The sequence below is a fragment of the Tamandua tetradactyla genome, chromosome 23 (genome assembly GCF_023851605.1).
Source record: "Tamandua tetradactyla isolate mTamTet1 chromosome 23, mTamTet1.pri, whole genome shotgun sequence".
NCBI classification, from domain to species: domain Eukaryota; kingdom Metazoa; phylum Chordata; class Mammalia; order Pilosa; family Myrmecophagidae; genus Tamandua; species Tamandua tetradactyla.
In genome coordinates, this window is record NC_135349.1 from 12,246,290 (window position 1) to 12,258,523 (window position 12,234).

Genomic DNA, 12,234 nt, shown 5'->3' on the forward strand with positions numbered 1-12,234 from the left:
CCAGTGTACATTGTTTTCTTGTAGTAACAAGCCTCATAATAAAATACTTACTTTTTAGAAATATATTGCTTATAAAATTAGGGGATATAGTCCTGTATGTGTTTGTAACAGTCTTTCTCATGACATGAAAGTCTCCTTTGCAAAAAGTGTGGTTCTGTTTAACAGCACAAACCACCCCTAAGAATGCTGAAAGGACAGGGGAGCAAATAATGACCAAAGTAAAAGGCATTTATTTTTATTGTAGCATATTCTAATTATAGCAGGAAAATAATTTTGACTTTATTATAATCTCATTACTCCAAGAATATGGATTATTTTTTTAGCCCATTAATTTAGATATCTTGGTATTATTTATTAGTTTTCCAGGGCTTTTCTACTTTTTGGTTTTCTCTTATCCCTATTTACAATGAAAAGGGTCAAATACATTAATTCTGTAAATATGAAATAAAATGCCAATTAAATTTTTTAGTAGGCTGCTTTTGGAGTATCAGCTCAAAATGTTGGAACAAATGGAAAATGCTTGATAATGAATGTCATTTTAGAATTTTATTTTTTTCAAGATTCTACTCAGCATGTCCCTTCAGAAACAAGTGAGGACCCAGAAGTTGAGGTGACTATTGAAGGTTAGTTATCTGAAAGCCTTGATTCCAAAGTTTACTTCTGGTCATAAAAAATATTTGTCACATTCACATTGCTAAGTATGCATTGCATTCTTTCTTAAAGGAAACTTGTGAAAAAATTGAAATATAGAGTGTATGAGTGACCAAAGCAGCCCACTTCCCAGTAGTGCACCCCAGTGCTTTGGGAGTTATAGATAGCAAAACTAAGCTGTGGAAATTAGTGTTGGCCCACAGGTGGACTGAGCTGTATTTTCTATCAGTGGGAATTGAAAATAAAGAAAACTATGACCAGACATGATGATGCACGCAAAAAGAGATTCTATGACCTATTCGATTGTTAATAGAAGAGACCTAATTAGGGCTGGAATCCCAAATTTCTATTTAAATAAAGTTGAGTGGAAAGTGTTAATAGTTCATTCATAATTTTTTAAACGTCGCCTCCCCCCCCTTAATGTTCTATATAGAGGATAACATATAATATGTCCTCTTTTCTAAAATAATCTCTTAAGCTAAATTCTAAAATAATATATTCTAAAATATATAAATATATTTTAAAATAATCTCTACAGCTGAAATGATCTCAGACCGAGTTTTTTCTTCACAGATTTGTGCGAAAGCTAATGAACCATTTTATCCTGGTATTATTTGAAATTCAGCTAATATAATTACTGTTTCACTTTTTATGTTTGATAATTTTAAAGTACATTTTTTTTTTTACTATTAAATTTTTTACTTTTAAGTTTTTCACTTTTAGCTTAATGTTTCACAGCACCTTCAAAGTAATTCTTTTCTGGTGGTAAAAAAGATAAAACAACTCAGTAAATTGCACTATTTAAGGTTTTCTTTATCCCTGTCTTGTCTTCCAGGACACATGTCAGTTTATTATGAATACTTTTAGAAATAATTTCATCTATATATACACATGGACATACATATCTTAATTTTTTCAGAAGTGCATAGATTTTTTGAGTAACATTATAAACCACATTTAAAAATTATGTATTATATATCCTGTAGATTTATTTCCATATGCTGATATATTAGTAGCTGTTGCTCTGTTTCTTTTTTTTTTTAACTCCAGCATAACATATCTTGGGTTGGTACGCTCTCTCTCTTTTAAAATGACTTATTCCCTACTGGTGTTACTTTTCTCTTATTAATAAAATTTGACTAACCTAAAAATTTCTGAATTCATTTATAGCCTTCAAATAATTGAAATTTAATTGCTTTTTATTTAGAAACTGAATTAATTAGAAGCATATTGCTATAAAAACTCATATTTGCTCTTTCTATAAGGATTAAGAAGGAATGACTAGGAAAAAGGCAGTTATTAAAATAACAAAAAGAAAACTTTTAAATAATACTAGTAACCAAGTTGATTTATTAAATCTTCAAGTAAATAAAGGCTATGTAAAAATTATTGTCTTTAAGCCAGCTTGGTAGCTGCACTCACTGCCCTCCCCACTATGTGGGACCTGATAAGCCAGAACCCAGCATCATCGGAATGAGGAAGCGTTTTGACCAAAAAGGGGAAAGTGAAATGAGGCAAAATAAAGTTTCAGTGGCTAAGAGATTTCAAACAGAGTTGAGAGGTTATACTGGAGGCTATTCTTATGTGTTATATAGATATCCCTTTTTAGTTGATGGTTTATAGGAGTAGCTGTAAGAAAGTACCTGAAACTGTTGGACTGTATTCCAGTAACCTTGATTCTTGAAGATGACTGTTTTAACTATATAGCTTTTACAATGTGACTGTGATTGTGAAAACCTTGTATTTGATGCTCTTTTTATTCAGGGTATGGACAGATGAGTAAAACATAACGATAATAAATAATGGGGGGGAGAATAAGGGGTTAAAAAATTTGGGTAGATTGTAATACTAGTGGTCAACAAGAGGATGGGTAAGGGCTATGGGGTGTATGAGTTTTTCCCTTTTTTTTTCCATTTCTTTTTCTGTAATGATGCAGATGTTCTAAAAATGATTATGGTGATGAATATACAAGTATGCGATGATATTTTGAGCCATTGATTGTAAACTTTGGATCGACTGGTGTGTGAAGATATCTCAATAAAAATATTTTAAAAATTGCTTAGAAAGTATCTTCTTGTTTTGATAGTTTAGTAAGTGTTCTAGTTTGCTAGTTGCCAGAATACAATATATGAGAAACAGAATACAGAATGCAATATACCAGAAGGCTTTTAAAAGGAGAATTTAATAAGTTGGAAGTTTACAGTTCTAAGACTGAGAAAATGTCCCAATTAAAACAAGTCTATAGAAATGTCCAATCAAAGGCATACAGGGAAAGATGCCTTGGTTCAAGAAAGCCGATGAAGTTCAGAGTTTGTCTCTCTCAAGTGGAAGGGCACATGGCAAACACAGAGTTTCTCACTCATCTGGAAAGGCATGTGTCAAACACGGCATCATCAGCTAGCTTTCTCTCCTGGCTTCCTGTGTCATGAAGCTCCTCGAGAGGCATTTTCCTTCTTCATCTCAGCTTCTTGTGGCTATGTGATTCTCGGCTCTCTCATAAATCGCCTTTGAATCTCCTACTTTCTCCAAAATGTTTCCTCTTCTATAGGATTCCAGTCAACTAATCAAGACCCACCTAAATGGGTGGAGACACGCCCCCACCTGACCCAACCCAACAACCACTCTTGATTAAATCACGTCTCCAGGGAGTTGATTTAATTACAACTTCAAGCATACAATACTGAATAGCGATTAGAAGAAATGCTGTCTTTACAAAATGGGATTAGCATTAAAACATGGCTTTTCTACGGTACATACATCCTTTCAAACTAGCACAGTAAGATAATTGCAAAATAAATGGCCCATGAGCCTGAAGCTTGTTTCTGTAAGATAAATCTCATTTCTTTTAAATTAGTATATTAGGCTTGATTTAAAATCCACTTTTGTCCTGAAATAATAGAAGTTTGCTATATAGGTATCTTCACAGTCAGACCAGTTATATTTAGGTCTGTATAAAGTAACTACTTTAAAGGTAGCCCTTATTTGTGATTTATCTGTTCAGGTACAAACTATATATCAATCATTAATTAAATTAATATGTTAGAATTTTCGAAGGGCAGACTGTTTATCTACAAAATTTGAATGTTGCTGATTAAGTCTGGCATTAGTATTAAAATGGATGGTTGGATGAAAATTTACATACACCTTTGACTGATGATTTAATTTATATATCCTTTCTCGAAAGATGGCTGTAAAGTGGTAGAAGCTATTTAAATAAACATAGTTAGGGCAGGCCACGGTGGCTCAGCAGGCAGGAATGCTTGCCTGCCATGCCAGAGGAGCCGGGTTCGATTCCCGGTGCCTGCCCAGGTAAAAAATAAATAAATAAATAAACAAACATAGTTAGAAAATTCAGTTTTGGTATATTCTGATGGAAAAATATATAAGCATCAAAAGAATGAATTTGTAAGAAGTTGTGAAAATGATATCACCAATGTTAAATGTTTGGTCAAAAAAAATCTCTACTTTCATGAACAGACAAGTTTAAAAGGAAAAAGAATGTGTAAGTACGTATAGAAAGATCTCAGTTTTCTTTAGGAAGTTTTATGTAGAAGAAAGATGAAAGAAAAGTAGTTAAGATATATCTTCTTATCTGGGGATGCCTTTTGTACTCCTGCAGTATCTTTCAACATTTCCCGGATAATCTACGGAAAAAAAAGAACCTTGCGTCAAGAAAGTGGGTCAGATTTTCCACGGTGTTTTTAGTATAATTGTATTGAGATATATTCACATACCATATAATCAGGCAAAGTGTAAAATCAGTGGTTCACAGTATCATCATTTGGTGGTGCATCCATCACCACAATCAATTTTGAACATTTTTCAAAATGTTAAAAATAAGAGTAAAAATTAAAAAAACATCCATACCTGTCATTCCCCTCTATTATTTATTTATGTTTTTTTTTTTAATTCATCTGTCTGTACACTGGGTGAAGACTTAGTCACAAGGTTTTCACAATCACATAGTCACACCATAAAAACTATATGGTTATACAATTCTCTTCAAGAACACTGGATTGCAGTTTAACAATTTCAAGTATTTCCTTCTAGCAATTCTAATAAACTAAAAAGTAAAAAGGAATATCTACGTTATACCTAAGAAGGGATATCTAATATAATGCATAAAAATTACTTCCAGAATGGCCTCTTGATTCTTTGAAATCTCTTCAGCCACTAAAACTTAATTTTGTTTCACTCTTTTCCCTCTTTGGTTAAGAAAGCTAGACAAGATGTTATTTACCGATTGCAGTGGTGTTGTCTGAGGTGTGTTCTTCCATTTACAGTGATCCATTTGTGCTGAAAGTCAATGGAATACTTTTAAAAATGCATGATTTTAGTTTGTACAATAGCCTTAGAATAATATGACTGCGTGTCCAATTTAATAAACATCATCACTACATTTTTGGGTTAAGTCAGAGCTGCTGTCAGATGTACTCTTTTGGATATGTGCAGAGAAAAAAATCTTAGGCTTGTTTGAGGTCTCTTTCTTGGAATGCTAATAACGAGAAATTTTTTATTAAAAGAGGATAGTTGAGTCATTCACATATATTCATTCTGCTCTGACCACCCCCATACTTAATGTTTTTTTTCTTTTAATTGATTTTGAGTAGGTTCATTTTTAAAAATTTTGCGTCTTACGAAGTAAAAATGTATTTGAAATCATGGGTTTGATTTGCTCTTACTATTTCTCATATACATGAAAAGATTTACCTAAGTATTTCAACAAAGGAGCGCAGTTCTACACATGACATATAACTGGCTTAGATTACCATACATGGTACATGTATTAATTTGGTTAACAGTGTTTGAAGGCTTAAATATCATACCCAGGGTTTATAGTGACAGTTATATTCATGCCATCCTTTGCTGTTACCTTTTTTTTTTTGTAAAATTCATGCTTAGGGCATTGGTGAATATTTTGGTGCTGCATATAATTAAGGACTGTACTATTTCTATGATCACTTAATCCACACTAAGCATCTTCTTTCATGTCACATTGTACTTGGTGCTAAGGATGTATTAGTGAACACAATGGACAAATCCATTGGAAGGTTTTAGAAAGAGGAGTGACCAATTCTTTCCTTCACTTTAAGGAAACTGGCTGCAATGTTGAGAAAGACCCTAAGTAACAGTTGTGGCCAGACGGAAACCAGTTTAAGAGGCTGCTGAAAGGCTAGGGAGGAAGGTGCTTTAGAACAGATTCACAGTAGTGGAGAAAAGTGTTTGAATTCCACATACATTTTAAAGATAGAGCCACTTGGCTTTGTTTTATTGCTTAATTATTATGCTTACCGTATAAATATTATTGTAAGAGCTCACATAGAATCCGTGTAATTGGAAAGTTCAGTATTTGAAAATTTTAAATGTGTAGAGTATATTGTCAAAAAAATTTTGTTTTAAATAAGAGCTTTAGAGGAGAAAGCTCCGTTGGTAAGAAAAAAAAAATGCCTTTATTTGAAATGTGTAGGGTAAGTAATGTCTGCCACACTGAATAAGTTTGAAAGAGACATAATGCGTGGTTCATTCCTACTTTTTTATTACTTTGAATAGATGTCATTATATATGACCCTGATTGTGTTGAAAATAATGAGCTTCAGAAAATAGATTGTCTCATATTCTTTTTTTAATGCACTCAGCAATGAGAAGATGGTAATAAACCACTTTAGGCTTGAAGCCTGTATTCTCTGTGGGTATATATATTTGTATATATGTTGAAGCAAGAAAAAACAGGTTTTCATCCAAATATAAATTTTGACTTAAGGACAGTGTTGCTGAGTTTTTGAGGCTTGGCAATGGCGCTTAGATTACTAATGATAGCATAATTTTACATATTCCCCAGTAATAGTGTTTGTATATTAAAATATTTTGAAATTTATTTGAAGAGCTTTTAATTTTGTTGATGTAAAATAAAACATTCTTATTTGGGGCTTGAATTTTAGGCCTACTGCAGTACTTTTTTTTTTTTTTTTTTTTTACACGAAAATGGTTTATGTAATGCTGAAATCTGGGACTAACCATGTTAAATGCTGAACCTGATTGTTAAGAGATAAATGCGTTAAGATGTACTTGATATTTTATGCTACAGAAAAATAGTTAATTTCAATCCTTTGTGGAAAGGGTTTTAAGTTAGGAGTAACAAGTTTTTCCCACACTTCCTCAAACCAATTATAGTTTTTTGCAGCAAGGAGATATTGGAGGAAAAAAAATTGACGTTGTGATTAGGTTTACAATATTCATTTCCATATTCTAACTAAAACACTCACATTTGTTAAGCTAATATAAGGAAAATGTTTTTTTGAATAACATATGTGGTATAATATTTTATTACTGTAAATAGTTCCTCTCTGTTAATCTTTAATGGTTTTAAATTCATTATTTGCTGTTGGAAAGGAAGTGTGATATCTGTTTTACTATTTAACATCATTACCAATTTTTGTCATTTCATTGTAAAAATACTCTTCTATATTTGTCCTTTTTATTTATTTATTTTTTTTCTGTTTTCTGTTTATGGTCACATAGGCTTCCCTTGTAAAATGTGTTACTACTATTAATTCCTTTGTTTCTAAAGTACATTTGACTTAGTGAAGAAGTGAAGTCTTTGCAATAAAAGCTGTCTTGCCCTTTTCCTTGGCCTCAGTTTCAAACAGTTTAGGTTATATTTGAGATTAAATCATGAGCCTTTGCTATTCTTTTTTACTATCCTACAGCATATTTTCTTTTTCATTTTATGTAATTCCACTGATATCACCAAATGATTATCAACAGGGATAAAAGTAGGCTACATTAATCTATAGGGAAAATATTTTTGTATTTAATGCCATTGTGTAAAGTTTGAAAGGAAAATTTTAATATGCATTTATTTAACCTTTCTCAATATTCATAGATGAAATGAGTATATTTTGTTTTACTCTTTTGAAACCAGGCATAAACATGCTTGTTGGCTTCTAAAAGCTCTCTAGTTTGAAGATTTTTTTTTAAGTATATTTTCAGAATGTATGTTTTAAAATGATGCTTAATATGGTTTCTGAAATGTATCTGCTAAGGTTTGAACCTTATTTCGCCTTGTAGTAATTCATTAATCATGAGTCCACATGATATAATAAAGCTTTGTTTTATTCTGAGTTTATCATTTTTCTCATTTTTTCTATAAAAGCTTTTTCTTTTTTTTGTATTTGAACATGAGTTTCTTTTGTGACATTCAACGCATCAAAGATTTTACAGTAGTGTAAGTTGTTAATATCATAATTTTTTCCTGAAACATTATCCCCTAAAGTAGCAATTTTTTCTTTCCAGGCACTTAAATAGGTCCTTAGGTAAATTGATCTGGTACCATTTTCTCCTGTTGCTTAGGTTAGAGCTGTTAGTAAATCCTTTTAGGTTACTGGATGTCTGTTGTCATTATAGGAAGAATCCAAAAGCAGTGAATAGTGCAACAATGCCTGATCTTGTTCCCTGACACCCTTGTAGAAATGGGATGTAATTATTTTAGGTTTCATTCCCATTTTGATTCAAATTATATAAAATTTGCTGCCCCCAGGTCAAAATTGTATTTCTTACTGTTTTTTGAGGGTAGCTTGGTATATTAGTGGGAAGAATTAGATCCAAAGTCTAAACTTAGCAGTACTGTCTAGTGACATGATATTGTCAAATCACATGATAGACTCTGACCATGTTTCATTAGCCATAAACTGAGATGACGGTTATACTTGTCTAAAAGAGTTTCTTATTGAATTTGGATATATCCTATGGTTACTGGTATATTTTGTTTGTTCACTTTATTTAAATGACCTAAATGTGGTTGTCTTCTATATACCATATTTGTTTTTAAGTAGAGATTTCTCAAAATAATATTTTCAGTGTGCTAGCAGACATTTTCAGGGACAAGAAGAGACAGTGATAGCTTTTCTTATTTCCTCTAAGCGTCCTTAATCCTAAAATATCATTAGTTAATAGCAAAGTTGAGTTGCAGACAGAACCACAAAGAAATTAGCATGTAACTTTTATTCTAAATTTCTTGTTAGTGTATATTCTGTACTTAAAAATCTGATTTTTCATTTATTCATAATTCTTTATTGATAGAATCAGTGTTGTTTCACAAACATTGTAGCCTTACTTCTTCAATCCTGTAAGCTTTTATTTGTTAAAAGTTTTAGAAATAGTTATATAACCTCCTTTTTAAAGTATGCTTGAATTTTGTGTGTGTTAAATACTTTGACATTCAAGATCTGTTCTTCAACCCCTCTTCTATGTTTTTGTAATTTTGGGTGGCTTTGTCCACTGAAACATTTTTCTTAAAAAGCTTAAATAGAATATGATTTTATTTTAAAATGTGAATGATATGACCACAGAAGAGAAAGAGGAGTTAATAATGACTTGTTTCAAGTTAAGTACATTTTAATAAATGAAGCATTCAAAGGAAAATGAGCAGTATTCTGTACAGTTCATCCAAAAAGAATAGAGAAATCACAAATATAACTTTTTAAAAAAATCAGTAACTTTAATTTAGACTATACTTCCAGTAATGACAGTTTTCTTTTTCAAGATGATGATTATTCTCCACCTACCAAGAGACCAAAGACCAATGAGCCACCACAGCCACCAGTTACTGAACCTGCCAATGCTGGAAAACGAAAAGTGAGGGAGTTCAATTTTGGTAAGTTCTAAATTAAATACACACAGCCTTTTTCTTCAATTTCTTCCGAACCGTTTCTGTTACTGATAAAAGTTATGTCATTCAGGTATGAGAAATAAACTTTCAAATGGATTACTGCATTATAATCTGATATTTGGCAAAGCTACAGGTAGTTTGAACTAACACCACAGGCATTGTTGAAGCATAATTTAAAAATAGTTTGGGTTTACCAAAGCACAAGACATTCTTTACAATTAGTAGACTCTAAATCAGTATTAGTGACTTAGTACTTCAGTTCTTTCTATTAACTTTAAAATGTTTATTTAGAAATATTTTGCATCTTTATTTTGGTCTATATAAATGTCAGTGGATGATGCATCCCAGTTGAAGAGAATAAAGGAAGTATTAGTGATCTGTGTTGTGAATACGTAGATAATATAGCTTGTATACTTTTTTTTTTTTTTTTTCGGTATGCTGTGCGGTGGGGTCAGGTTTTATTTTCCATGTGAATATCCTGTTACCATAGTACCATTTGTTAGAGATATTGTTGTTTTGTTTTTTGGACTGCATGGGCCAAAAGTCAGGTATTGTACCTGACTTGCATACATTTTGAAAATAGTATTTATTCCAATTTATTTTGGCCGTAGGATTGGATATAAATTGAGTGTGTACTACCCTTATTTAAGTATGTTTCTATTTCCCCCTCTTCTAATATGTCTTATTTTCATTTAACTAAGATGTGTGTTAGCTTTCTAAATGGCCCCAGATACCTCTCTCTTTGCATCCATTTTGTAGTACTTAATTGGCTGGTCCTTTCTACTCTCTTGGGTTTATAGGAATTATAAGTTTAAAAAGAAGCATTTAGTATGAAGTGTTTTGAGAAAATAAACTTACGAATACCCTTTATAATCTCCCATTTAACCCATTTTAAGAACCACAAAAGGGGAAAGTTCATAGAAAAGCAGTAAGATACACTGAGGTGTACTGTTACAGCTTTAATATATTACGGGTAACATGTAAATCATTAGATGTTGACTCACCTTAACATGTTAGTTGCCCCTAAATAGGGATTTATTATTGAGAATTAACTGTTTATTTTCAGAGAAATGGAATGCTCGAATTACTGATCTACGTAAGCAAGTTGAAGAGTTGTTTGAAAGAAAATATGGTATGTCTGAACTCAAAAACTCATTGAATGCTTTACTTATCTATAAGCTTTTTAACAATGTTACTGTTCATTGTGGTTATCTCCTCTTCACAGGAGACATTCCTCCTAGGTTGGTAAGGGCACTTCAATGCATGTGCATGACCCAGCATTAGCTCCCTTGCCCCAGGCAGCACAATTTGACTACTCCCACAGCAGTCACCTTCTCTACAAGAAGGGCAGGTTCTGGGATGTTAAGTTCCTCAGGTCAGGATCAGACAGACCTAGCCAGACATCCTTGCTCTCAATTAACTCTGCTCCTCCTCCAAGCTGAATAAGATTTGATTCTACCCTGGAAGCACAGGCTGGTTAAGGGTGAGGGTGAGGGATCAGATAGGGCTCCATGAGTTCAATGGGTCCTTTTCCTGATTCAGCAGTTGCCTTGTTACTGCAGTCGTTTAACTATTTTCTGGAGTTTTGCTGTTTGTTCAAAGCTTTTGTAAGGGAACAAAGTCCTGAGGTGTCTCTCTGCCATTTTGATGGAGAGGGGTTGCTAAATTTTTATTAATTATAAACGTGCCTGTGTTGTTTCTAAATCTAACATGCTTTTTAAAGACCTTTTTAGTATGAAAGTTTCCTAACAAAACAAAAGCAGAGAATGCTGAGAAACCTTCTAGGTACCTTTCATCTTGGTTCAGCAGTGTTAACATTTTGCTCCACTTCTCTCTTTTGGAGGGGGGGTGGGATTAGGAGGGTTACTGAACAAAACTTTACTGTGTGAGAAAAATTAATCTAATGAATTTAGCTTTCTTTTATCTCAAGTTTTTCACCTTTCAAATCCTCTCTACCCTCTAAAGCAGTGTCCGTCCCTAACACTGGCAATGATACAACTCCACCTCTTTTTGATGCAAGACTATTTTAAAACTTAGATGACTGAGACATTGTCATTTCAACTCTAAAAGTATGTACCTCAAATTGTGGAGTGAAGTGAGGGGAAGGTATATAACTCCGTGCCATTAACACGTCCTCCCAAACTATATTTATTACTCAGTGCATATTTAAATTTCTCTACTGTGGAAAAATAAAGACACTTTGCATTTTGTATTTTTAAAAATCATCAAACCCATTCATTTAATTTATAATGACTTCCCATGTCTTAACTTTTGGCTTTTTGAATTATTTTGCTTTTTTTCAATATATCTTAGAATATTTCCAGTTCAGGGAAATCTGATTCTGTTAATTTTTTTAAAAAAAGGCTTTTGTAAGTAATAATAATTTCACTTAATTTTTTATATTTTATAAATACTACTTGCCATCTTTTGTGTACTTTATATTTAGTAGCTGATATTAACTGATGTTTTTCTGGTTCTTCAGTGGTTCAGAGTTCAATAGAAAATAATAATAGATTATTTCATTGCCAATAACTGACATCTTTGGCATTTTTCCTTTTAGTTCTTTTGTACTAGTTTTCTTCTGATTCATTTATAGCTATAGAAGTAAAGATACAATGATAAATTTTACAGGATAATTTATAATCAGATACTATGTTATATAAACTTTTAAAACTCCTTATCTTTTAATAGTAATTCTTTTCTCTTTTTATCCCAAAGCTCAAGCTATAAAAGCCAAAGGTCCTGTGACGATCCCGTATCCCCTTTTCCAGTCACATGTTGAAGATCTTTATGTAGAAGGACTTCCTGAAGGAATTCCTTTTAGACGACCCTCTACTTATGGAATTCCTCGCCTGGAGAGGATATTACTTGCAAAGGAAAGGATTCGTTTTGTGATTAAGAAGTAAGAGTCTTGG

At 32.3% G+C, this 12,234-nt stretch overlaps 2 protein-coding genes across 14 annotated transcripts in view; one reads left to right on the plus strand and one right to left on the minus strand.

Annotated features, from left to right (window-relative positions):
- Positions 1 to 12,234, plus strand: part of GTF2I (general transcription factor IIi) — a 126,130-nt gene that overhangs the window by 75,091 nt on the left and 38,805 nt on the right. For 7 of the 10 annotated variants that reach the window (XM_077140987.1, XM_077140984.1, XM_077140986.1 and 4 more), the window contains 4 exons: positions 561 to 623; positions 9,194 to 9,304; positions 10,386 to 10,451; positions 12,038 to 12,221. In XM_077140987.1, coding sequence (XP_076997102.1) covers positions 561 to 623; positions 9,194 to 9,304; positions 10,386 to 10,451; positions 12,038 to 12,221 — 424 coding nt within the window. The remainder of the gene's footprint in view (positions 1 to 560; positions 624 to 9,193; positions 9,305 to 10,385; positions 10,452 to 12,037; positions 12,222 to 12,234) is intronic. The other 3 variants (XM_077140989.1, XM_077140990.1, XM_077140993.1) reach the window with 1 other exon arrangement.
- LOC143667137 (uncharacterized) overlaps positions 4,027 to 12,234 on the minus strand; it is a 36,481-nt gene continuing 28,273 nt past the window's right edge. For 2 of the 4 annotated variants that reach the window (XM_077140996.1, XM_077140995.1), the window contains exons 4-5: positions 4,892 to 4,947; positions 4,028 to 4,295 (exon numbers count right to left, since the gene is read on the minus strand). In XM_077140996.1, the coding sequence (XP_076997111.1) occupies positions 4,185 to 4,295; positions 4,892 to 4,947 (167 nt within the window). In that variant the 3' untranslated portion in view covers positions 4,028 to 4,184. Of the gene's footprint in view, positions 4,296 to 4,891; positions 4,948 to 12,234 lie in introns of all 4 variants that reach the window. The other 2 variants (XR_013167867.1, XR_013167866.1) reach the window with 2 other exon arrangements.